The sequence below is a fragment of the Nelumbo lutea genome, chromosome 3 (genome assembly GCF_056320005.1).
Source record: "Nelumbo lutea isolate HS-2025 chromosome 3, American lotus-T2T, whole genome shotgun sequence".
NCBI classification, from domain to species: Eukaryota; Viridiplantae; Streptophyta; class Magnoliopsida; order Proteales; family Nelumbonaceae; genus Nelumbo; species Nelumbo lutea.
Genome location: NC_142686.1, coordinates 103,391,454 through 103,418,772, shown reverse-complemented (window position 1 = coordinate 103,418,772; position 27,319 = coordinate 103,391,454). Strand labels below are relative to the sequence as shown.

The 27,319-nt window shown below is 38.8% G+C and overlaps 1 protein-coding gene across 1 annotated transcript; it reads right to left on the bottom strand.

Moving 5' to 3' along the window:
- Positions 1-6,328: 6,328 nt before the first annotated feature.
- On the bottom strand, positions 6,329-26,609 carry LOC148867295 (putative prolyl 4-hydroxylase 4). The gene is made up of 9 exons (XM_088976475.1): positions 26,057-26,609; positions 25,933-25,990; positions 25,626-25,763; positions 18,025-18,216; positions 17,728-17,938; positions 17,280-17,623; positions 9,066-9,293; positions 6,963-7,029; positions 6,329-6,857 (listed from the first exon to the last, which is right to left on the bottom strand). Exons 1-9 carry the CDS (start codon positions 26,266-26,268, stop codon positions 6,562-6,564), a joined length of 1,746 nt encoding a protein of 581 aa, XP_088832601.1. The 5' UTR covers positions 26,269-26,609; the 3' UTR covers positions 6,329-6,561.
- Positions 26,610-27,319: the final 710 nt, after the last annotated feature.

Genomic DNA, 27,319 nt, shown 5'->3' with positions numbered 1-27,319 from the left:
GTTGGGTAAATTATTGCTCTTCCTTACCAAACGCCAGTCACCCACGTCATATTTTTACTGTAATTTTCCCTCTCTTTCATTAGTTTTTCCTCTTAAAACACTCTTTGATCTTGATTTTAAATTACTGGCATTTGACGTACAAGTGACTCAAGCCCACGTTACCTCTTTCTCTTCCTGTCTTTGTCTCTATCTCTCTCTGTCAGCAGCTGAAAATCATGTCAAAGAGTGTGAAAACTTTCTATATATTATCTTTTTCAAAGATTAAATATGTTGTCATAAAAGAGTAGATTAAGTTATTTAGAGAATATATATACCTACATTGTTAATTCTTTTTTTAAGGAATGAACCCAACGTAGTCATCTCCTCATCACCTAGCCCTTCTCTTTCTTCCTTTTTCACATTTCACATCTACTGATCTACCCCCTTCTCTCTGTAACATAATAAAGATCTCTTTTACCGTATCTAATCTTACCAAGTATCTTTATCAAATCAGGCCAATAGCTGTTTTTCTTGTTGTTTCTTGCTTTGGTTCGTTTGTCAATCGATATCGCTTAAGTCACTGGTACAATAGACACCATCAGGCTTTGGTTTGTCTCTTCTCACAGACAGGCAAACGATGTAGAGTAGTATTCCTTCTTGACCTCATTATGGTCAAATTTGTATGGAAATTCTAATATTTTGTTGTTTTTCTCTGTGGTGATTGAAGGACAAGTGCTGCACCTATGACAATGGGGTCAACGTTCTATTTAAGGCGAAGATGGGAGAGATTCCTGGGTCTATTCTACCAAGTAGCATTTCCATTCTAATGCGAAATGATGTGGAAAGGAGTAAATTCAATAACTTGAAGATTGGGGGTTCTTGTGGATTTTCTGCACCTTCACAAGAGATCATCAGTGATCAGTGTGGGGCGCTGAAATGACTTCCATTTTATCTATATCCCAGTCCCAGACGTCATGGAGTCGACCATTTTTGACACGGTTTCTGCTGGCCAAGGAGTACACTGTAGAGTGCAAAACCTTGTGTTCTGTACTATTTTGTATGCATTTGTACAGTGTACATATTTGTATTCTTACTCTTTCCAAACTGAGACTTAGATACAATTGTCTGGCTCCAAATGATGGTACCCAGAAGGAAATATCTACTTTTCTGAATCCATGATGCAAATTTGTATCTACTGAGTTATGACTACTTGTGAGTGATTGACTGATGAGGCCCCCGGGAATCTCCTCTTCATAATGCCCGTCTGGGAGGAGGATGGCTGGGGTTGGGCACTTGGGCTGGGTGCCGGAGTTTGATTGTATTAACTGATGTGGAGGTGAATGGTCGGACCGTTCAACCCGTGAATCAGTTCCAGAACGGTTTCTATTCGGTCCGATTTTAAAAACCTTATCTAAAACAGGGGGACCATTGGATTAAAAATAAATCACAGTGCATCCAACTTCAGCCATTCAGCCATTGGAAAGAAGATATGGCCATTTACATTTAGGCTGTGTTTGGTTTGAAAGAAATGGTAAAGAAAGGAAGGGAAAGGTGAGAAAACCTTTACAATATTTTATATTTGTACATATTTCCTTGTGTTTTTCTTCCCTTCCCCAGCAATTGCACGTATGCACCATCCTATTTATATTAAGCAAAATTTTCTTAATGCTCAGTTTGAAAGGAGTGCAAATATAAATAGGTACAGAGTAAATATATACAAAATAATACAAAATATAATGTTTTTGTACTCTCCAAATTTGCATTTATACTCCTTTCAAATTGAACCTAAACTACCCTTATGGTTTAGTTAATTGACTAATTCTACCCTTAATGTGTATTGGGAACTCTCCACAGCACATCTTGAGAATATGCTATGGGGCATCCTCTGCGGGCCCAACTCATTAATTTTACTTTTCTTACAAATGATCATTATTAACAATTCAAAGCTTCATTTTCAGAGAACGGGAAAGAAAAAGAACTGTTGGGGAGCTACAGCAATGTCTATGGCGGTGTTTCGCATCGATGTCGTTGCTCCAGAAAACAGTGACATATCAGTGCCATGTTGGAAAAATTGGTGCTCCAGAAAACGGTAACATGTTTGGAACCATTTTTCCATAAAAAACAGTGCTCTAAACCACGCCTTGGAAATCGAGAAGGCATGATCTGGGGAAATTCCGAATTTGGCGTTTTCTCAATTTGAACCTCTTTGCTGCTAAGGAGGACATGATGTTGCAGTGATGTGGATTTTCTATAATGGGTAATAGTGCTGAAAACAAATACAGAGCATTGGTACACTATAATGGGTAATAGTGCTGAAAACAATTTGAAACTCTTTGTTGCCCCAAAAAATGCCCTATTTGACAGCAACGTTTCCAAACAAAAAAAAATATCGTTTTTTCAAAAAACGGTGCTTCCAATCTAGACATATACAGCACCATTTTCTGCAAAATCAATGTGTCACCCACCATATACGTATTGATGGGATAGCCAAAATTGAAAGTATTGATACACCCTAATTGCCTGTAAATTGGGTGTTTCCATCAAGTGCTCCATATTTTTTTCTTCATTTTTTCTATGGTATTTTGAACTTTGGTGGTAGCTTGAGATAAGCTTTGCCTGCAGTGGATTTATGTAACATTTTCCTTTTGATTTTAAAAATAAAACAACTATCACATCAATAAAACATAACCGCTCATGGAAAAATAAAATCCAATACCCAATAAGTATGGGAAATAATAATTGAATAACAGTAATGGTAAAAATCATCCATTTCTCTATGAAGTTGGTTACACAAATCCGGTTCGGCCATTCCATTTTCTTCAAATGGCATATCCATTGTCAAATTATGGATGCTTAAATAATTTCCTGGTGGTAATAGGAATACTTTAAATAATCATTAAATAGTTTAAAACAATTTGTTTTATGAATCAAATCAAATCATAAAAACCATTTTTCTAAAATATTTGCATTCATAAAATTAATAGGAGAAGGGGTCCTCAGACCCCGCATTGACAGAAGCCTTGTACATTGAATTGTCCTTTTTTTTTTATAAACTAATAGGGACAGAATTGCAAATCACCTCGATAATAAAGACTATCTGGATTCTTGGTTCTGGGAAAGTGAAATGGATTTGAAATCTAATTAAGAAACGACTAGCTCCCAGTAGAAATTCAAATGCTCTTAAAACTTACAGGCTCTTCATGTTTCTCTACATTCCATGACCACAAAAGTGCATCCTAAGTATGAAACTCGAAGATTCACGAATTTGACAAATCCACTGCTGCCTCTAATTCCAAATCCACCCTATTCAAAACAAATCCTGATAATATATATTGAACTATTGAAGAGTAAGAAGTGACACAAATATTTTATTTACCCCATTCTACACTAAGAAGATTACTTTTGCTAAAAATGACATCTAATCTACTATCAGATAGTGGCCTCAGGTATAATTTCACAAACATAGTTACATTACATACTAGGGCCATAAATAATTTGTTAAAAAAAGGGAAAAACATGATATTTGAAAGGCTTTGATCAATCATAACTCTCGTGAATTTGGATGAAAACCCACTTGATTCACTATCACCTTTATGATGATTCGGGTTGATTGGTTGTAAGATTTCATAGTCGAACCCAATAAAAAAATACTGGCTCCACCACCTAATTATGCGATAGTCTATGTCTATGTTCAGAATCAGAGTGACCCATTAATTTGTGCCCAAAAGAATATATTATTGCAGAATGTATCTTTAGAGTGATGGACAGAAGATGTGTCGAGCACCCATTAAAGAGAATCACAATCTGGGCAAAGGAAACGGAAGAATCACAATCTGGTCACAGATTAGTTGTATTTGTACATATCTCCAACTTGACAAGAGACTGAGAACCAGAAATCTCAAGAAAAAGAAAGGAATATTTCCTCCTCTCTGATCAAATGGGGGCCCCTCAAATGACAAGTATGCTAGCTTTCGACTTTTAGAGTTTCAAAACTGGATATATATTTTAACCTGGGGGAGGGGGTTCTTAAATCCTACTTCCTAGTTCCTAATGTGGAATCAACGTAGTCAAATCGTCATTTCAATTCATGGGCTCAATTCTTAAATCTTACTTATCCAGGCTAATTCCCTCAATCTCATTGGTCTAACGCCTGGACGCTTCTTCAGGAGATGGAACTCACGTTCAAGCTCTTACACACACTTTGGCCTTTCTGCTCGATTCCCACAGTTTTTAAGAGTTTTTAGTGTTCGGTCCACCCCTACAAATCTTAGCTCCACAGGTGGGATGAATCTCGACCGTGAATTGATAGCAAATCCACAGGCAGGAGATGATGATGATGTCTAAGTTTAGAACACACTCATAGGTTGATCCTAGGGGGTGTAATCAAGTCAAGTTCAGTCGAGTATCAGGTTTAAAAATACTAAGAGGTCAAAACTCAATTCAAACTTGATCGAGTTTTAAGTTTGAAGTTTTTTGCTCAAATTCAATTCCAGTCGATACTCGTAGGTCACAAACTACTCAGCTCAGCTTGACTTGAACCGATTATAAATAAATTAGCATTAAAAATTATAAATAAATTAATAATAAAAATAAAATATATTATAAAAGTTGAGTATATATTAAAAATTATAAATAAATTAATATTATAAATAAAAATACATAATGAAAATCAATTATAAATTTATTTATATTATAAATATGAATATATTAAAAAAATAGTATTTTATAATGAGCTCTATTAGGATCATGAGCCACTCAAGCTAGGTATTGTGAAGTTTGAACTATATTACTCAATGTTTTCAAAACTGGACTGGACTGGAAAAATTGGACCTGACCGATTCTGTTTAATCCCAAAACCACATTTTGGCCAAAAATCATTGATTTGGTCAGCAAACCATTGACCCGGGCAGTCGAACCATTGAACTGTTCGACTCAAGAACAGTTTTGGCCTTTTTGTGTTTTTAATTTTTTTTCTTTTTCTTTTTTTTTTTCTGTCTGAATGGGCCTGGGCCGTCTGTTTAGACCAGATGCTCGGGCCATTCGACCCAAGAACCAGACCCAGAACGGTTCCCTGTCCAATCTGGTTTTAAAAACTTTGATATTACTTCAAGTCGAATTCAATTATTTAGCAAGCAGAGCCCGAATAACTGGCAAAATAGGCTCATCTCGCTTATAGCCTCTTTGACCCAACTCAAAGATGCACCTCAAAACCAATGGAAACTCGTATGGCAAGGTCAGTCAAATCATTGATTTTGCAATGTTTACTGTTGATGGTGAGATGACCCGTATCTTCCTTCCAGCAACTGAAGTTGTTAGCAGTAAGACATGTTTAACATCAGCAATTGAGCCAACTGTTACCAAACTTTCAGTCGGAAGTCGGTACACAATGGCTGAAGTTGGTGAAATTCATGTGAATTTGCCCCTCCAAATCAATGTAGCAGTTAGACCGAAAAATGCAAGGATAAACAAAGACAGACTCATTTCTTGCGTCTTTCCTCCTCGTTCAAGGGCATCTCAACTGGAATCCTACGCTACATTGAAGGGCGTAAGAAACACAGACATGAGGGGCTACAATAGGAATAAGAATAGAGGACGGTTCCAGGTATTTGTCGGTAGCTAAAGCAATAAATAAATGGAGATCACACACATGAGATCTTCATGCATGAGAATCGATGCCCACAAGGCCACAACTATCAAATATATATGAAAGAATCAAGTGGAAGTGGTTGGTTATACGAGACTCACTGTTAACATACTAACAGTGAGTGCTCTCTGCGTCTTGTTTCTGAACACCAAATGTTGGGGGACGAGAGAGAGAGAGAGAAACCCATGTCGTCTTCTGCTTGAACTTAAAAAAGGCGGTATCTAGTATGCTTCCATGGTTCGATGGGTAAAGAAAGTATACCAACCCTCACGGGGTTGAATTTGACAGTGGAAGAAACCCATGTGAAATCCAAACATGCACAACAAATTAGCCTTTTGTGATGTAAGCGTCAAGTGTGAATCCATTAATGGTCCCACCAAGGTCAGTGGCAGTGGATAATGACCTCGGCCAGCCTCTGAGCTCTGAACCTGCCAAAAAAAGGTGGATACCCTAATTGATGAATCTAGTGATGTTCATCAATAAGGCTTGAAAATTTTGTTCTCATGGAATCCATCTCTATAAAGAGGTGGGGAAACACACACGGTAATACCATCAAAAGACACCCTTCTGAGCAAGTTGTTAAATCAGAGTTTTGTAAACAATTAGGCCCCTAAGGCCCTGCTGAATCAAATAACAAATTGGCTATTACATTTAGAATTTGTTGATATTATGGATGTAAACTTGTAATCCAACACTAATTGAAACTGATGCAAGGAAAATTTTTTTAATTCATCTATTGAATATTTTTCCACTTTCTCAAATAACTGAACGACTCAAATACAGAAAAAGAGGCGAAGGACTAGTCAAAGAATAACTTAGCAGGAAAAAAAAAAGTAAAATTCTTACAACAAAGACTGATTAATACAACATTGTCTGGCTATATAAGATAGGATCAACCTGTGGCCATAGGATATTTTCTACAGGAACCATAATAGATCTTAACACACCTTACAACTCCTCCTACAGTAACCTGGGAGGTCTGGAGTTCCTACCATATACGATGGGTTCTTCGTGCATTCCCCAAGAGCAGCCCACCTCTCACAACTCTCATTCTGATCCTTACATCCAGAATCAGCTGCCAAGTTCTTGTCAAATGAGTCTACATGTATCCACTTGGTTGCAGACCATTTCTCACCTTCAATTACTGGGCAACCGGCATGAAGGCTACTCTGGTCTGGGGTAGCATCTGGGTGGAGACTGAAGAAGAGAAGAGCATCTCCTCTGTATGGTTTTACTGATACATATCAGGTTGGCCAAAAAGATCATCACATTAACACTACTGAAGAATGTAGAAGTATTAAGTACATGAAAACAATTAAAATCTGCACCAGGAACTCACCGGCTACTCCCTTCTTTGCACAATCTGACAAGTCACCATCTACTGCAGGCGATCTATGTGGAGGCTCCTATTAAATCATTAAACAGTGAGAAGATTTTCTTTTGAACACACGACAATAACAACCCTGGAAATGGTTTCCAGCTAGCTATACTTTGCACCATGTGTGAAGTATGCTGAAAAGCTGATCAAAGTGCAAGTAATATAGAAGAGAAAAGCCAGTGTCTTTTCCTGAAGACGTTTTTTTTATTTGATCAATAACAAAACTTTCATTAATCAAACAGAATAATTAAGTACAAATAAGGGGAGATATACTTTCCAGGAGACCATTTATACATCACTTTGTAATCAGAGAGGACAACTGCATTGTCTGGGACACTTGACACTTCATCTGGATCTAGGCAGGTGCTAGGGGTGTTCATGGGTTGGTTCAGTTCAGTTGCAAGGTGTTTGGCCAATTGAATCAACCTGGTCGGTTTGGGAGTTGGTCACCCAAAACCAATGTTTTCAAAACTAGACGGTCGGACCGGAAAAACCAGGAACCGGTCACCTGACCAGTTCCGTTTTACCCCAGAACCGTCTTTTGGCCAAAAACCGTTGATTTGGTCAGCAAACCGCTGACCCGGGTGGTCGAACCGTTCGAACCATGCAACGGTTTTTGGCCATTTTTTAAATTTTTGTCAGAATGGGTTGTTTGTTCGGCTCGAACGGTTAGACCATTTGACCTGGGAACTGGACCCCTGAACGGTTCGTTGTCTGGTTCAGTTTTAAAAACCTTGCTCAAAACTGACCGGTCAACTTGGGTTGTATTGGTTTGGGTTGGTTTTCAGTTGGTCGATCGGTTCAAAAAATTTAAACTTAAAAATTTAAATTTAACTTTTAAAAATTACAGCGATATTATTGAAAAATTATGTTAAATTTGCAATATAAAATAGTTTAAACTAGGAAATATGGGAATTTTCCCACGTTCCCGTATTAAAAAATTATATTTAAAATATAAAATATTAATATTAATATATATATATATATATATGGTTGGGTCGATTCGGTTTTGGTCGGTTCACAAATGGCCAAACTGAAACTGACCCAACTTGGCCGGGTTGGGAAAGTACTGAACTGAAGCCAACCGAAAATATTAAAAAACAACCAACTCGGGTCGAGTTGGGCTGGGTTGGTCAGTTTGATGAACAGCCCTAGCAGGTGCCATAAAAAGTAGTGTCCCGAGTTCTATTATTTATAGGGGAGTTATTTAAAAATTAAATGCCACTTAGAATGTTTTACTGGAAAAATAAATGACTAAAGAAATGATAAGAATCCTTGCACAGTCAAAGAACTTCCCTAACAGAACAAAAAGGAAAAGAAAAAATTCCAGGTTTGTCCCTTTGAGCTCCTCAAGTTGATTTATTTATTATTCTAATTCATGGCTTCATTATATTATTTTATTAAATCTAATTTAATGGATAAACAAAATCTTTTACTTTTTTTACCGAAGTGATGTATGTCCAGAAAACTGTGTATAGGTAGGTACCTATGTGGACGCATAAGAGTATGCTGATACCATGCATCTATGTTTTTTTTTTTTTTAAGCCAAGTATCACTTTTTTAACAATTATCTTCCCAGACTAAATGAAACTTCGTAACATTTAAACATTTAACTTCACCTTTCCCAAGACCCTGGATAGCTGGGACCAACAATGGGTAATTTCCTTTTATTCGTTAAAATATATTTTGGTAATGGCAATATTCTAAATATACCACATGCCCATGCAGCACCCTGAATGACATGCTTTTCGGTCTTGAGTTGTTCTAATCCCAGTGAACATGGTTCATAATTGCAATAGTTGGCTCACAATCAGAAAATCAGAACTATGATAAATGCAACTCCAGCACTTTTGTCATTGAAGGTATAACCTTAATACCAGCATCCATGTGGTAGGATGCATCATAGGACAAACCAGCAAACAGTACTTGGAAAAAGGCATCCACAAATGACAATTTTAGCATCTAACACTGGTAAGAAACTCCATAAACAAATATTAAACAGTAATAGAATAAACAGCCCCTGCAGTTGGAATAGAAACAAAATTTGAGAATGCTTTAACCAACCTCTGCTGAGGGAAACACTGTTTCACCACCTTTTGTCACATCAGTGAGATACAAAAGTACAGTGGCAATGCGGTGCCCGCCCCTAGCAATATTAACCTTATCAACAAAGTAATCATAGTGTGGATCATACTTTTGCCCATTCTCATATCGCAGTACTTGTATGTCTTCACCATTTTCTGGGAAACAAAGACAGTCAAGAACTTCAAAAGTTATAGAGAGCATTTGTAATGAAATTCATGTTCAGCTACCCTGAGAATGAGGAAGGCCACTTTATTAGATGTGCTTCATATCTAGGAATAAGGAAGCATGTTGGTGAGGAGCAAGAAGTGAGAAAGGAAGCCACATAAGGATGCTAATATATGCACTGGAAATTACAAAAATCATGGCATAGATAACGAGGATAAAGACCATAGATTAATCATAGCCGTTTAACTCCTAATAAGTTGGTAACCAAGATTTGAATCAGTTATTAGTTTTTGTGCTAGCACACTCCTACCCTAATATTTTATGTTCCTGATAGGTTCAATATTTAATTCACAAAACACTAACACTATATATATATATATATATATATATATATATATTTGCCTTCTCATGCCAGACATAGTATGTTTACACTAAAGCAATATTTCCACCATCAAGCGTGTCATACAAATCAATTTCACAAGATTAAGCAGTCCCATTCCCAACAATGATGTTCAGATATTGGTACATGTATGTCACCACCCCATTTTGTCTATAAGCCAACTTTTTTCATACTTAATGAATAAAAACAGCTTAAAGATGAAAATGAGACACTTTTGTCATTCATCAATTTAGATCATGTATTTAGTGTGCCTATACACCAACCCATATCTGTTGATGCTTCCTTGGAATACAAGGAAAAAGGTCCTTGTACATTTGGGAATTTTTTGGAGAGTGAATTTTAGTTTTCAATGGACTTTTGGGATGCTAGAGTTTTCCAGATTCTGAACAGTGTTTTCTCCGATGCAGGTTTTGAGGGTTCTACACAATTTGTATCCATGTTTCAAATTCTTAACTTTTGCTTTAGGATCCTGATGTGGGACCAGCTCAGTTCTAGTCCTTAGAGAATGTTGAATGGTCTTCTTTGATCAGAATTTTATGGCTGTTGATGGCTGTAATGGCTTCTTGAAAGAATAAGAGAAAAAATAGGGAGAGAAAGAAGAGAGAAAATACCTGGAATCACTTACAGGGTACCTAGAATCACTCTAGGGCATGGGAATCACTCACCATTATAATTCTAGGAGTCAAGCTGTTAGACTCATAATAGTCCTAGGAGTCAAACTGTTAGACTCAATAATCCTAGTAGGACTCAAACTAAATTGTCATATCTTACTTCATTCAAAGAAGACTCAATAACTCTAATCCTACTAATGCAATGACTCTGAAATTTTAAACATAAACAAACTATAAATAGACAATCAAACCCTATTATTGGACCCTACAGAAAATTTTCCAAATGGCAAAAATACCCTAGGTGTTCAATTCAGGTACCATCACTATGCCATATCAAGACCTGTTGTAAGGCCTTCTTCTTTCTAGAATAAGTCTTCAAGGGCGCTATCGATTCCTATCATCTCTCTCTAGCTTCAAAGAACTCGACCCGGAGCGAATTAAAAGCATGGTACCTTTCATAAAGATCTGGGTTGAAATGACAAAAGTCTTCAACAGTTATCTAAGAACACTTAGGCATAGGCTTGCCTTTCCACTTGACAAGGAATTTCCGATACCCTCCCATAGCAGTAGATATTATTTATTCATCTAAAACACCCTCGGGAATGTCATTTGGAGCTGCAATAGTTGGCAACTTAGGTCTAGGAGTCTTAAAAAGAATCCACATGTCCATGATAAGGAGTTAAGTCATCAACGTTGTGAAGGGATGAGAGATCCATCATATGGATGGCCGAACCCTGCAGGAAGGTTGGGCGAAATTTCAAAAAGTTCTCTCTCCCACGTGGGAATCACATTCCCTATTTTAGAAAACTGCATTTTCAATGATCAATCTTGAACCCAAACCAGACCAGATCTGAAACCAAAAGGGAGTGGAGGGTGTTAGCGTAGGGGTATTTCTGTCTTTATACCTTGATTGATGTTGCTGATCTGTAATATTGTGTTGAAACATGTGCTCTTAACTTAAGTAAGGGCACATAGGTCTTTTCAGTTATGTTTTAATAATAATATAAATACTTACTGGCCGACTAGGAGAAGTTAGGTTGACTCTTTCAGTTCGAACCAGAATTCTCTCTTCTCTCTTTCTCTCTTTCTCTCTTTCTCTATCACTCTTTCTTCTTCTACATAACTGAACTCAGTCAGGCCGAACTCAAAAGCAGACCTGAATTCTAACATGGTATCAGAGCAGGTTATTTCTGCCTAGATTTCTGCTTGCCTAGGGTTCATTCTCTGTGCACCCTATCTAGGGTTTTCCTCTTTTTTTTTTCTGTGTTCGACTGGAGATAAGGGAAAGGGCTGAAAAGGAGTGATCGCCCTCTTCCCTTGGGGGTCTCTATGCCTCCAGTCAGGTCGTATGTGGTCGGTTGTTGTGATTTCTGAGATCGCCCTCTCCTAGTAGAGGAAGAATAGAGGGTCGAACTGTGTGTGGCTATTGTGTGTGAAGCGGCTGTTGTGTGTGGACTACTCTCCTGCTCGCATGGGTGTTACTTCAGCGATAAGGTAAGAGATTTCAGTTCTTGATATCTTTATGGATTAAATAAGAGGTGTGTTTCAGACCATTTGCTAGTGTTTCGGCCAGTAAGTGCTAGGGTTTATGCTGGTTTTTTTGTGCATGTTGAAGGAAGAGATATGATCATATAGTGGTGAGATTTCAGGTAGTTGTAGGAGCAGGGTTTGTGGTGTAAAGAGCACACATTCCAGCAACAATTAGTGCTGCAATCAGTGTGACAGGTGTGACCTAGTGGTGTGTAGTGTGCAGATCTCAGTGATAATAGAATTCAGCAAGTGTGCAAAATTGGTGATAACATAATGGGAGACAGTAATGATTATAAACCTAGTGTGATGGTGCCTACAGACTACCTGAATGTTCAGATGACCTCCATTAAGTTAAATGGAGAGAATTATGTGCCTTGGGCTAAATCCGTTGAAGTCTTTCTAAAGGCAAAGAAGAAAGTAAAACATATCAGAGAGGAGAAAACCTCCTCTGACTCTCACGAGTATGAAGATTGGGAGCAAGGGGACGCTCAGATCATCACATGGTTGTGGAACAGTATGGAACCCAGGATTAGTGTGAACTTCATGTTCCTTGATACTACCAAAGACGTCTGGGACCATGCAAAAAAATTGTATTCGGGGAAGGACAATACAACCAGAGTTTATCAGCTTTATCAAGAGTACTTAAATCTGCAACAGGGCAATCAGAGTCTTGAGGAGTACTATGCTAACATGAGGAACATACGTAATGAGTTAAATGTCTATCATCCTCTCACTTCTGATGTCAAGATTCAGCAACAACAGAGAGAGTAGCTTGATGTGACTAGATTTTTGGTGGGACTAAAGTCTGAATATGAACCAGTCTGGCCATGATGGTAGAGGTGGAGCTCGGGGAGCTCAGTCTGGATATGAACCGTCCCTAGAAGAGGCATTTTCTCAACTTCGGAGGATTTCTATCGGATCTACTGAGAACTCTAATATCTCAGATAGATCTGCCTTTGCTGCATCGAGAGGCCGTGGTGGTAGAGGTGGAGCTCGGGGAGCTCAGTCTGGCCGTGGTGTTGGTAGTGGTTCTGCATATGGCCGAAGTGGCAATGGTGGGTCTACTTATAATCGTGGTGGTGGTCGTACTGGGAGCAGAGATTCAGGGGGAGCACGTGGTAGAGGACGTAGCTCAGGCCCGAGGAAGTGCACTCATTGTGGTATGGATGGACATACCATCAACTATTGTTATGATTTACATGGTCCTCCCTCAACCTGGGCCAATCATGCCACGACCGGTGACTCAAGTTCCAACTTTAAACAGGAGAATCATTCATCTGACCAGTTGCCTCCTACATCCACAGATGGTCCCATGAAGGAGATGGTGAGTGTTCCCCGTGATGAATACGAGAGGTTTATCCAATCACAACAGAACACGGCGACTTTTGCTCACTCAGGTATGGCTTGTCTGGCATCTACACCCAATCCCTGGATCATTGACTTTGGATCCTCCGATCACATGACTGGAACTCCAGGTGTGTTTTCCTCCTTATCTCATTGCTCAACATCACAATCTGTCACCCTTGCTAATGGTTCCACATCCTCAATTTGTGGTGTTGGTAATGTTGACATAGATCTTGTATCCCTCTCATCAATTCTGTATGTTCCTAAATTGCCTTTTAACCTTATGTCTGTTAGTAAGCTGACCAAATCACTTAACTGCTCCATTACCTTTTATCCTTCTGTGTCTTTCAGGATCTCAAGACGGGGATGAAGATTGGTGGAGGGCATGAAGCAGGTGGACTGTATTATCTTGATGGTGGTGGTGGTAGAACTTCAACAGCTCTCCAGTCATCTCTTTCTCCTCTCCAGTGGCACTGCCGATTTGGTCATCCGTCGCTCAAAGTCTTGAAGTCCTTGGTTCCATCCTTGAGTCAGCTTTCTGTTTTGGATTGTGAGTCGTGTCAGTTTGGGAAACACCATCGTGTTCCATTTAGTTCTAGGGTTGATAACCGTGTGCCGAGTCCTTTTTCTTTAGTTCATTCAGATGTTTGGGGTCCTTATAAAGTAATGTCATATAATGGATACAGATATTTTGTCATTTTTGTGGATGATTTTTCAAGGATGACGTGGCTCTATTTAATGAAAGAAAGAAGTGAATTGTTTACCATTTTCCAAAAATTTTATGCTGAAATTCGTAACCAATTTGGTACCCACATCAAAGTTTTTCGTTCTGATAATGGCTGCGAATATTTATCCTCATCATTTCAGGAATACTTGGACCAACACGACATTATACATCAGACCTCGTGTACCTACACCCCACAACAAAATGGGGTGGCTGAGAGAAAGAATCGCCATCTCCTTGAAACAGCAAGATCCCTAATGCATCACATGCATGTTCCCAAACCTTACAGGACTGACTCTTAGACTCTGTGACTTGAAGAATGGCCTTATTCTTCAACATGTAAAGTCCATTAACCATACACCCTCTATCAATCGTTCTCCCCGAGGCCAAATCCTGGATCACACAATAGGGAAAAAGGTCACTGAACAGTTTAAGGAATTAGTAATACTATTAACAGAGAACAAATTAATAGGAAATTTCGGAACATGTAAAGCATCAGAGAGGGTAAGGCCGAGAGGGAGAGAAATGGTTCCTTGACCAGCTATGGTAGTATATGATCCATCAGATAGTCTCACCTTGTTTCTTCCAGAAAGAAGGTGATAGGCTTGAAAGTAAGAGGATGTACCAGTCGTGTTTTGACGCTCTAGAATCAATGATCCAGGGAGTGTCAGGGTTATGAGAACCAACATGGAAAGCTATGGCAGAGTTACCTGATGTAGACGCAAATGAAGTTGAGGGAGGAACATCCATCTGACGAATTGCTCTACCATAGAGCGCTAAATGGTCACAGAAGGAATTTATAATATCCTCCCTTGGGTCAGATCTAGATGAATGTGTCTGAGTCACAGTATGAACGGGGGGCTGATTCTCCTAAGTAACCATGTTTGCCATAGTGTGTTTTCTTATACCTTGTTGTCCTGACTTTTTATTCATATCTGAACCTTGCTTCTTATTCAGATCTTGAGCCCATTTCGGCTTCCCATGAAGATCCCAGCATGTGTCTCGGGTATGTCGGGGTTTCTAGCAGTGAGTACACCACAATTTGTCCTTGTCATCCATCTTTTTCTAAAGATCTCCCTTCCTAGAAGTATTTCCTCCACCGGTAGTAACACTCCCTTTCGCTGCCAACACAATTGCATCTCCTCCAGAACTGTTCATCAAATTCCTTCTACTTTCTTCTGATTGTACAAGAGCATAAACTTCCTGAATTGATGGAAGATCCTTGCTACCTAGGATTTGGACCCTAATAGATTCATATGTAGGGCTCAAACCATGTAAGAAAGCAAACACTCTCTGCTGGGAGACGAGTTTTTTGTACAGTTTTGCATCTTCATCACACTTCCAGTCCACACTCTGATAATGATCTAACTCCTTCCAGATAGAGGTCAAGTCTGAGTACTACACAGATAGACACCTCTCCCCCTGTTTACAAGTAGACGATTCTGCCTGTAGTTGGTAGATTTTTGCATAGTGTCGCAGTTCCGAATATGTTGATTTTGCCTGTTCCCATATCTCATTTGTCGTTTCAGCCCACATGAAATTCCTTCTTATTTGAAGTTGCATAGAAACTAAAAGCCAAGACATGACCATGTTGTTTTCCTAGTTCCATCCGTCATATTCAGCACTCCCAGAATGTGGTGCTTGATCCCTCTTGACCACTCATCTGTCATATTCAGCCAAAACATGACCCTTGCAGTGATGTACAACTTGATCCCTCTTGACCACTCTAAATAATTTAAACCATCAAGAGGGATAACAGCCATGGGAAAGGATAGGTCCACACCCCCACTCATTCCATTCAGCATTGAGGAAACACCGGATGTAGCAGAATCTTCACCACTCATGATTTCAGATTCAAAAACAACTCTTAAATGGTGTACACAACCTTAAAGTGCTGTTACAGGTTACAGCACTAACAAGTCATCCCTTGACTTACAAGTTCAACACAAGTGTTGCCACAGTGCATACAGGTCATCTCTTGACATACGCATCAACAGGACTACTGTTACAGCAAGTACTGGTCACTTTCTGACCTTCAGTTCACCATAAAAGCTACTATTGCAACACACAAGAGGTACTGGTCACTTTCTGGCCCACAGTTCACCATAAAAGCTGTTGTTGCAGCACATAAAAAAGGTCCTCACGACCTACAGTTTCACAGGGATCAGTCGACCCCACAAAAAAGGAGGTGTTGATCACCTCACATCCAATCAGCAGACCTAGTACAGGTTTTGCCCTGGCACACGACCAGAAAAAAAAAAGGTAAAAGAGAGAGAGAAAGGTTACTTCAATGTGTGAGATCTTCAATCAGCCTAACAGCAGATCTAGAAATCTGGTGCGAAGAAGAAAAAAGACTGTTCGCTTGACTTCTCCTTTCAAATCTGGTAGTCCTGCTCTAATACCATGTTATGCAGGAGAGAAGAATGAAAGAAGAGAGAAAAGAGAGAGTAGAAGAGAGAAGAGAGAACTGAAAGCAAAAAGATTACTGCTGGCGGCGCAGCTTTTTAATATATATACTAGGGCGACAACAACAAAATAAAAAGGAGAAAAAGTACAATAGTACCCCTGCAGTACTATACATAGGAAAAAATAACAGCTGTTAACATCTCTCATGGGAGGTAACTCATTAGGTAGCTCTTCTAGTGCCAAACTTGATAACTCATCCAACACTTGGACCAGTTCTTTAGGCATTTCAATAGGTGGAACAACATCTGGTTGCTTAAATAAAGCAATGTGTGTAAATAAGAAGTGATAGGTGGAACAACTTTCAATGACATTGGCTTCATGATAACTTTCTTCCCATTAAATAGGAAGTGATAGGTGTTCTCCCTTCCACAATGGTAGATATCCCTATCATACAACCAAGGCCTTCCAAGCAATATGTGTGTAACATTCATAAGAACAATGTCACACCAAATAGAATCAGAATAACTACCATAAGAAATAGTAATGAGGGCTCATTTAGTTACTAGAATTGTTGACTTGTCAACCCAAACAATCTTATATGGTTGTGGATGTGGTTTTGGTGTCAGCTTTAGTCGATCCATAGTGCCTTTAGAAACCACATTCATACTACTCTCACTGTCTATGATAAGCTTACAACGTTTGTCTCCACTACTCACTATAGTTTGAAATATTACTGTACGAAGCCAATCTTCCTTGATTTCTTCCTTCAAGGATGCAAGAATATGCCGAACTACACCAACAAGTTGTTGTTTTCATCTAAAGCATCATTATTAGTGAAGGAATAATCCTCTTCTTCAGCTAAGTCATCACCTAGGTCATCTACCGCTTCAATGCCGTTTTCATAAATGATATTAAGACTTTTGGTAGAACATTGGTAAGCCATATGGCCCTTTCTTCCACATCTAAAGCAACTAGTATCAAGCTGTTTTTTCCTGAGTAACACCACTAGCAACCGATCTACTCTTATAGTCAGCCCCTTGATAAGGTCTAGACCCACTAGGTTTATTAGAGATGGCATTAGAATATGCCAGCCTAGAAATCTTTCCCCCATCAGCTTGCTTACGAGCTGCATACTCCCCAACTTGTGATAGAAATTGCCTTGTAATTGTTTGTTTTAAACTCTTCTCAATTTTGATAGCAACTTGGTAGGCATCCTCCAAGTCAAAGACTCGAGCAGTTACCATCTCTTTCTTGATTTCAGCCCTTTGTCCATTCTTGAATCGAGCCAACTTTTGCCTCTCACTTTCAGTAGTATCACATCTAATAGATAATTCATCAAATTTACGCACGTATTCAACTACAAATTACATACCTTGCTTGAGGTTAGTCAATTCCTCATATAACTCATCTTGGATGTCCATTGGGAGGTACTTGTCCCTCAAATGTTTCTTCATTTCTGACCATGTAGAAATAGGACCATCTCCTCCTCCAATCTTCGCTCCATGCTTTTCCACCATACTTTATCTTGACCACCAAACTTCATATGTGCAAATCTGATCCTCCAATTATCAATCATGTCATACAAATCAAAATATTCCTCCAGTGCAACCAACCAATCTGAAAAAGATTGAGAACCTAAATCTCCATTGAAATTAGAAACATCCACCTTTACCTTCTTGGTTATATCATCTGCATAACCAACATGAAAAAGATGGGTATTTCGGGCTCGATTAGCTTGTGCAAGTGGTACACTAGTACTCTTGTGTAGTTTGCAGCTCTTTGTCGCCCTCTAAGATTAACGGATTCTTTATATTCAGCAATACCATCTTCATGGACAGATCCCTTGTTTCGTCTTCCATCCCTTTCATTGATTACGGGTGCTTCTTGGTGGATTTCTTCTTCTTTAGCTTCTTGAAGTTCTTTTACTTGTGCTTCAATAGTTTCAACTCTCTTGCAAAGGGTGAAAATCAATGAATTTCTGTGTATCAATCAGCCGACCCCTGTACTGCTTGCCACTATGTGTAGCCATGATGATAACAGCCTATAACCTTGGCTCTGATGCCAAACTGATGTAGGACCAACTCAGTTCTAGTCCTTAGAAAATGTTGAATGGTCTTCTTTGATCAAAATTCTATGGCTGTTGATGGATGTAATGGCTTCTTGAAGGAATAAGAGAGAGTAGGGAGAAAGAAGAGAGAAAATACCTAGAATCAGTCACAGGGTGCCTAGAATCACTTTAGGGCATGGGAGTCACTCACCATAGTTAGCATTAGCTGAAAAAAATTCAATAAACTTCATTGCTCTGTGTAAAATGTCTATAGCCTATACATATTTAGACTCTAAACTCATAATAATTTTAGGAGTCTATATGTTAGACTCAATAATCCTAGTAAGGACTCAAACTAAGTTGTCATAGCTTATACTTCATTCAAAGAAGACTCAATAACTCTAATCCTAGTTATACAATGACTCTAAAATTTTAAACATAAACAAACTATAAATAGACAATCAAACCCTATTATTGGACCCTACAAAAAATTGTCAAATGACAAAAATACCCTTGGTGTTCAATTCAGTCCAAATCCCAAGTACCATCATTATGCCATATCAGGACCTGTTGTAAGGCCTTCTTTCTAGAATAAGTCTTCAAGGGTGCTGATCAATTCCTATCAGATCCTTTAATGAGATTGGTGTCAGAACTCAGAAGAGTATGTCCCTTGGTAAGACAGTGGCTTTTCAGAGTATGTTTCTTTGGATTTTTTTTTTTTTTCGATAAATATTTCTTTGGAAATTTTTGGCTTGTTCGCATTTGGGATTCATTGTAACCTCATACATTGGTGAATTATTTTGACAATTTTTGCTGGTGGATTGTTGGTATCCCGCTGAACCATGCAAGATCCTTGCGCATACTTTCTCTTTCTTTTGGTGCCACTAATATCAATCCCCACAGCCACACTTCTGCACAACATATTTTTGGTTTCCCAAGAATTCTTTTTGACTATTAACTAGCAATGCACCCAATTTAAAGAGGAACAGGATTCCCAAATTACTCCTCCCCCCTTCCCCAACCAAAAAAAATAGAAAACCAATATTTTTTTTTCCAAAGATGCTAAGGAATTACTCTAGTGAAAAGTGACAGAATTGAGATAAATACAAAGTGTTGAATGTTCTAACATGATGATATGAACTGAACAAGTGGCATTCCAACAAATAATACCCTACAATTTGGAAGCTTATATAATCTATATAACTGGAAGAAGAATTTGATGGGGATGTTCTGAAATGAGGTGGAAGCAGAGCAAGTTTTTGAGAAGAATACGGTATTAGAGTTAGAAGGGATAAATGATAAAAAGAGGAATACCGTTTTTCTTCCTAAAATAGTAAGAAGATTCGAACACCGAAAAATCAATCAGAATGTTCCAGTTTCAAAGATTTTTTCTATATTGAAGGGAGGATTATTTGGGGTTGGCCTTAACAAGAGGGCTAAGAAGACTAAGAAAGTATTGAAGAAAATTAAAGAGATTCCAGTTTCAACCATCGGAAACAGGGAGTGATTGGGCGAAGTGTTTTTGTAGTGGGAAGGGGGTCTTAGTCTTTTGGATGACTGTCTAGTCTTGGTTGCTGGGCTGGAGAGTTCTGCATGTTTTTGTCAGGTTTGGTAGTTTAGGGGTTATGTTCAAGATTGGGTTTGCATCATTCTGGGTCTGGTTGTGCATTGTTTTGAGGTTTTTTTAGTTGGGTTTGGATTGTGGTTTTTGGGGTGTAATGGGAGTTTTTTGGTGTAATTTACCAAATTGTATATAATATAAAGTGAAAGTTTTCAGAAAACATAAAATAAGCTGGAACTATAGCAACAAGATAATAAAATACATAAGAAGTTGGGGTCATAAATCATAAACTCCATTACTTTAGATGATAATTGCTCATGCATCTCCACCCAACAACTTAATCCCATCACTTATACTTGAATTCCAGTGTTCTAAGTAGAGACAAGATAACTATAAACACAGAAAAAGGTGTTCCCCTTATTGGTAACAAAGCTGCAAGTTTATAAGATCTGATTAGAAATCAATCTAAGAACCAACATCTATATAAAACTTAACCAACTTCCAAACTAGAAGAGTTGAGGAAGGTGGTAAAATTATTGGTACAACTTTTATAATCCAATGTTTTAAAAGGCATGAGAAGCTTATGTGTTGAGGATCATCTCAAGGCAAGGGTTAGGGAAACATTCAGAGGCTCATGCAAAATATAATGCACAAGCACAACATCTTGAGGTCCCTTATGTAAATAATATTTTTATACATTAAATGCAGTAGAGTTCTCATCACAAAAATGAGTTAGATATGAATTCTAAGATTTCTACAAGAGAGGAGTAATTAATTCAGGCTTGAACTCCACTTACATTGCTTTGGTGCCAAAAAATCCGATGCCACCCACCTGAGAGATTTTCGACCAATCAGCATGGTAAATAGTTTGTACAAAATCATTGCTATGGTGTTATCTCTCAGGATTAGGCTTGTCCTTCCTACCATCATTTCCCCCAACCAAGGGACTTTTGTGTAGAGGAGGCAAATTGTGGATCAAATTCTGATAGTTAATGAATGTGTGGAGGATATGAGGAGGTATGGGGGGAAAGGATTGGTGTGAATGCTCAACCTAGAAAAAGCATATGATATGGTGGATTGGTCCTTCTTGAGGGAGGTGATGGGGTGCTTTGGTTTTAGAGGTAGATGGGGCAAATGGATAATGGGGTGTTTGAGGACTTATCATTATTCTATTCTAGTGAACGGAACAGTAGTAGATTTCTTTCTAACCTTAAGGGGTATAAGACAAGGAGACCCTCTCCCTCCTTTCCTATTCACCCTAATACTAGAGGTGTTGGGGAGATTGATTTCAAAGGCAAATGCAAGGGGTCTAACAAAAGAATAGAGAATTGGTAGGGAAGAAGTATCTCTTACTCATCTACAGTTTGTTGACGATACAATTCTGTTTTGTGATGGTGGAAATTGGGGGTGGGTGAGGAATCTCAAAGTTGTGGTGCAACTTTTTGAGCAAATATCAAATTTAAAGGTAAATTTTGAGAAAAGTTGCATAGCTGGAGTAAATATGGAAGAGGGGGAGATGGTTGAGTGTACTGATGCTTTGGGGTGCGCAATATCTAGTTGGCCTATGAAATACTTAGGTCTTCCTCTAGGTGATAACCTTAGGAAAGTGAGTTCCTGGTCCCCGGTGGTGGAGAAAAGAGACTTGACTCTTGGAAAAGAAATTACCTATTCATGGGAGGAAGGGCTACTTTAATTAGGTCCACTCTAGATAACTTGCCTGTTTATTTTTTGTCAGTATTCAAAATTCCCAGTGGAATAGCTAGGAAGTCGAAGAAACTAATAAGGGACTTTCTGTGGGAACTGGGGAGGAAGGATCATAGGGTTAGGTGGGAAGTGGTTTGTAGGAGCAAGAAGTTAGGGGGCTTAGGAGTTGGAAATGTATAGAAACAAAACTTAGCTCTTTTAGGCAAGTGGTCGTAGCAACTTCCAGATGAGAAAGAAAAGTTATGGGCAAAGGTAGTGGTGAGCATTCATAGGACTGCAGAAAATGGCTAGGACACTGGAATCAAAGCAAGGGATACAAGAGCATCCCCATGAAAAGCCATCCAAGCTATCCTTCCTTTGTTCTTGCCTTGGATTAGGTATGACTTGCACTCAGGGAATGGTATTAAACTTTGGGAACATCTGTGGGTGGGGAATTCTCAGTTGAGGGATGAGTACCCTTTTGTGTTTGCTTTGTCACTTTATAAAAATGAGCCTATGTTAGGACCGGCCAGATGCAGGCCCAGTTATGGAGAGCCAGGCCCAGGACACTTCGGACCCAGGTCAGCACACCCCACGACTCAGGCGAGCAGCACCTCCTCTGAGATTTGTTTACACGCGCCGTCCACGTCCAGAGTTTTGAGCGAGTTTGTTGGGTGGTTACAAGCCACTATCAGCAGTTATAAATATCTGTAGCAATCAATTTAGTGGCATGAATGAAATAGTTCTGAGTTTCTCTCATCTCTCTTCTCTTCTCTTCCTCTCTCTCTCTCTCGTCCATTTCAGGAGGGTGAGCTCCCTCGAACCAGCTCTTCTTCTGTAACACGACCAGCAACCCTATCAACCTATCCCTACTTTCCAGGTTCCTTACAATTCCAGTTCCGGTTTTGGTTGGGATTTGGGCTTAAGAAGGGCTATTAGGGATACGAGTTAAGTAGTACTTTGTCTCTCTTGAGTGTATTTGATGGGGTGTAGTTGGACCCTCATTAAGCTGATAAAAGAATCTAGACCCCCACTCCTCATGGTTTGTTTACTTGCTCTTCCTTTTTCAACACCCTAACCCAACCGGAATCTTTTGGGGTTCTACCTTTTCCTCTGTTAAAGAAGTGTGGAGCAAACCTATCCCACCTAGGATTGGTTGTTTTTGTTGGGAAGCTTACCTAGAAAGAATTAACACCTATGATGTGCTTCATAGAAAAAGACCAAAGATTGTTTGTCTCCTTAATGGTGCTGTCTTTGTAAGGCTGCTGGTGAGAATTGCTACCATTTACTGATCTCTTGTTCATTTGTTAAAGGTTTATGGGAATGGTTTTCTTCTTTGTTTGGGTGTAGGTGGGGCCCTCCATAAGATGTGAAAGGTTTGTTTGCTCCTTCCTTCTCCAGATTGCCAAAGAAAGGGGAAGAATAATGTGGCATTGTGTGAAAGCTGTTGTTGTTTGGATTGTATGGGAAGAAAGGAATTCCAGAATCTTTTCAGGGAGAGAGAGGAATAAGGAAACCATTTAGGAGGTGATTTGTTCCAGGGTATTCCATTGGCTTAAATCAATTGATCTTTTCAACAATGTCTCAATAGATGATTTGTCAAGAAAATGGAAAGAAATTGCCTTTTCAGCCCCGGTTCAAGAGGTTTCAGTTCCAATTTGGTCCCCCCCCCCTCCAAACAGATTCTATAAATTGAACTTTGATGGAAGTAGTATCGGCAACCTAGGGCCTTCAGGTATTGGGGGTGTTATAAGGGACGAGAAAGGGAACATTACTATTTTGTTCTCAGGTCCAATTGAAGCGGAAGATTCTCTTAGAGTTGAGACTTTGGCGGTGTTAGATGGTGTTCAGAGAGCTAAGAACTTAAATTTGGGGAAGATGATCATTGAAGGAGATTCTAAGCTAGTGATAGATTGGCTAAAGGGGGATAAAACTGGTCTGTGGATGTACAACAATGAGAAGAAAAAGTTCAAATGCTTGACAAAAGAAATGAAAGTTAAAGTAGCTTGGGTTAAGAGATGTGCAAATTCCTTAGCTGATGGGTTAGCAAAACAAGGGGTGAATAGGGAGGACTTGTTTTGGGCTCAACTGTAATTTTTTGCAATGTTTCTTTTGTCGGGGAGATAATAGAGGTTATCTCCCCTTTGTAATCCTATTTCTTTAATTAATGAAATCCTTTGTTATTGATAAAAAAAATCTATGATTTCTAGGTATGTAATTTTTAATCTGTATGGATATTTGGGGTTTTCAATACCCACTTGAGGTTTTAATTTACAGTACCAGATTTCCAATAAGGGTTTGAAGGAAAGCTTTTACTGCTTTATGATCCTTCCTTGTGTGATGATTAATTCACCTATATATTTTTTTCTAATATATAATCCTTTTTTGCATAACTATACACTATTTTCTCATTTTGGTTCACATTTTCTCCTTAAATAATGAGACCTGATAACGCTCAAACCTCACATCAAAAATCCTAATTCCTTGCTCCATGCCCATGCATTAAAAAAAAAAAACTGTAATAATCATTGATCAGATTCAGAATATAAAACTTCCACAATCAAGTATTCCAATTTTGTGAATCCACAAAATGCTTCCTAGAACTATTTGACAAAAAGATGGCAGAAGGAAAACAAAAACAGAACATGGCAAAGGGATTTATCAAAAAATTGGCAACTTTGTAGAGGAAATTATGGGAAAAAAAAAAGAAAAAAAAGTGGTGTTCTACTTCTAGTCAAGGTGCTGAGGCAGTGGAATATCATTTTGTTCTCCCTATGAAGACCATAGCTAAATTTCCATCTATCATACTGATTTTTTAAATTGATTCAATCCTAACCAAATCACATGTCAATTCATGATAGTTAAGAAGAGAACGACTAACCTAATAAACAAGATGCTTCAAAGACTTACAAAATAAAGAACCCAAAGGTTTATGATATGATTGAGTCCTTTTTGGTGCATTTCACCTCAAGTGTGTCATCATTGTAAAGCAAGTGAATAATGTGATTTCCACCCACTAATCTCCTGCCACTTTGCATCATGCATTTGAGTTTTTCTTCTTTTTGTTTTGTTGGAGGTGGCATCCACTGGATTCTCTAGTCATCTTGTTTAGACCTTCTTTTCACCTTCTAAGAAGAGAGGCAGAATATCGTGGAGGTATTAGGGGGAGGACATACTTTGATGTCAAGAAATGGTTGATTTTTTATCTCTTGGTCATCAATCTTAAATGGGGACCTGTTTCAAGTCATGTCTTCCTCTGGTTGTTCTCATGCTAGTCATCATTCTCCCAATATGCCCTTGATGAAATCAACACACTCAATCAAGACACCCTTTTTCATTTTTACTGTCTTAAGAAAAATATATATGAGCAATTACACCATATCTGGCTTGCTTTGCTACCACATGGCTTACATTTGGGATAGGTTTCTTGTGGATGTTGTGTCCAACCTTTTCTTTTTCTTTGGAATTGACATTTAGGACTTATGGGTGGGTATATCACATAATCTACACGGTTTCCTTGGTTGGTTCAAAGAGGGGCTTGAGGATGAAATCATGCTAGGCAGCATGTTGCAGAGCCTGCGAACCTTATTCAGGACCTATTGGAAGGACGGAGGCAAGGCTGAGCATGGTGCTCAACTGCACATTAGTTTGCCCGTGCTTCAATTTCAGTATTTTTGTATTGGAAACGGTAACATTCATTGATTTAGTAAAGGAGTACAATGCCAATCACTCACACCATGGACTTTGAACATGTTTAACTTCTCCTTTAAAGATAATCCTGTGTACATATGGCATTGCTTATTAACTTATAATGTTATCAAGTAAAAAGAACAACAACATTGCATTAAATAAAAGAAATAAATAAGCATTCGCAACTTGCAGAGAGATTATCAGAGCATGGAAAGAAAGGAAAAAAAAAAAGAAAAGAAAGAAAAGAAACATGGGATGACAAAGAGAACAAAAAAGAAGGGGGTCAGAAAGATTTAGTGAAACTAAAACGCCAGAAACCATTAATTTTATGTAACAAAACTAAAACGGTGAAATTCCGACTCATATATGAGTAAATTAGTTGAACGAGAATAAGGACACACAAGATACAACCTTTCCCTTCTTGATAAACATCCCTGAGCTAGTTCGCACTTCGCTTAGCTTGCTTTTCCCCGAAACATTATCTGCAACAGCAGACCTCTTGAGTTCCGGTTTCGCCTTTGACATCCCCACCGCCGAAGGAAGTAGATACAAGAAAAAGGATCGATTTACAATTAGAAAAAGGACAAAAGAGAAGAAAATTAATACAGGAAAGTTCCAGGACAGGTCTCACTTCAAACTAATTAACTATCGTTTGTTTGAATCGAATAGAAGAAATTAGACTCACAAGAGATATCAAATGATCACATTCTTCGTCCGTAAGGAAACCTTCGTAGACAAAAGCTCTGCAAATCATGTGGCTTAGCAGAAGAGATGCAAACAGAAAAGCAATAAAAAAGATAGAAAATTACCTTGGTTTCCAGGAGACCTGCTTTACTTTAGCATGGGAAATAATCCAAGCAGGGGAATGCGAGCCCGCAGACTCATGAAGGATCAACGAAATCGAGAGCAAAGAGATGATTGCACGCAGAGATAAACCCGCTCGTCTCATGGTCATGTCGAAGAGACTGGGAAAGGTTGCTGCTGTAACATTTAGCGAGATTATCTTTGGTATTCTTCGCATAAAATCTCCAACAGGAAGATGATCGCGCCGTTCCTCCCCCAAAGTTCAGAGAGAGAGAAAAGGAGCGTGGAGCAGCTGCCAGCTGCAACGCTCCTGTCTCTTTTACGTGTCAATCAGTGAACTCAACTGATCGGAAGAAGAAGGACGCTTTGGTGAGCGAAATCTTTTCATCACATTGTCAGAAGATCAAGGGATCTGATGAGCTGATCTCCAATCTCAAGACAAGGATCAGACAGACGTAAACGATCATTGGCCCAAGGCTCATTTAATTAACTAAAAGGGACACTGCCACTGGTGGAAGACCTTGACTAATAAGCCAATCATAAACGAATCCGGATCACCTGCCAATCAAATACGTCCCAACACCATCTCATACATAATGGGTCTTACACTCTTACCTTTATGGTGGGCTTAGTTATATGGTGAGATGTGCAGTGTTGGATCGAGACCAGGTCTTACCTTTATGGTGGGCTTAGTCATATCCATTGATTGAGAACGTATTCCGTATTTATAAGCCGATGTTCCCAATGCACGATGGATGTGTTTGAACATTTCCTGCATGGCTGCAATGGCTAATTGGACAGTGTTTGAAGAGTTTTGTTGGTAACAGATCCCTATCCATTTCGAGTTTAGATTTGCTACCAACCTGATGCTTCCAACATGTCCCAACCAGCCGCTATGAATTAGGAGTGGCAATTTTCCCCGTTCCCAATGGGTATTCAGGCTCCTTGACTCGACAAGGTCAAGTATGGGGGGGAGGGGTCGAGGATGGGGCTATCCTTGAATCCCCAATCAGGGGTGAGGACGGGGATGGGGAATGCAATCCCCGACCCGACCCGACCCCAATTAATCTATATATAATTATATATAATATAATATATAATACTACATACTATTTATAATATTTATATTATAATAATATAATATTATATTATTATTCATTTTTTATTAAAACTTAAAAAACACTTGAAGTGTCCAGTTTTCGAGACTTCGACAGAGAAGCTAACAGTAAAGAGAGAACTCTGAACCTAGAAGGACCAGAACCTAGTCT

Bases quoted from the DNA above. Each gene is read 5' to 3' on its own strand.
- LOC148867295 (XM_088976475.1), bottom strand. From the start codon at position 26,268: ATGCGAAGAATACCAAAGATAATCTCGCTAAATGTTACAGCAGCAACC. The intron at 18,217-25,625 runs TAATTTACTCAT...ACCCTTTGCAAG, and splicing joins TGTCCTTATTCTCGTTCAAC to AGAGTTGAAACTATTGAAGC. The intron at 9,294-17,279 runs GTTGCTAGTGGT...ACATGAATTTCA, and splicing joins CTGACTATAAGAGTAGATCG to TTACAAATGCTCTCTATAAC.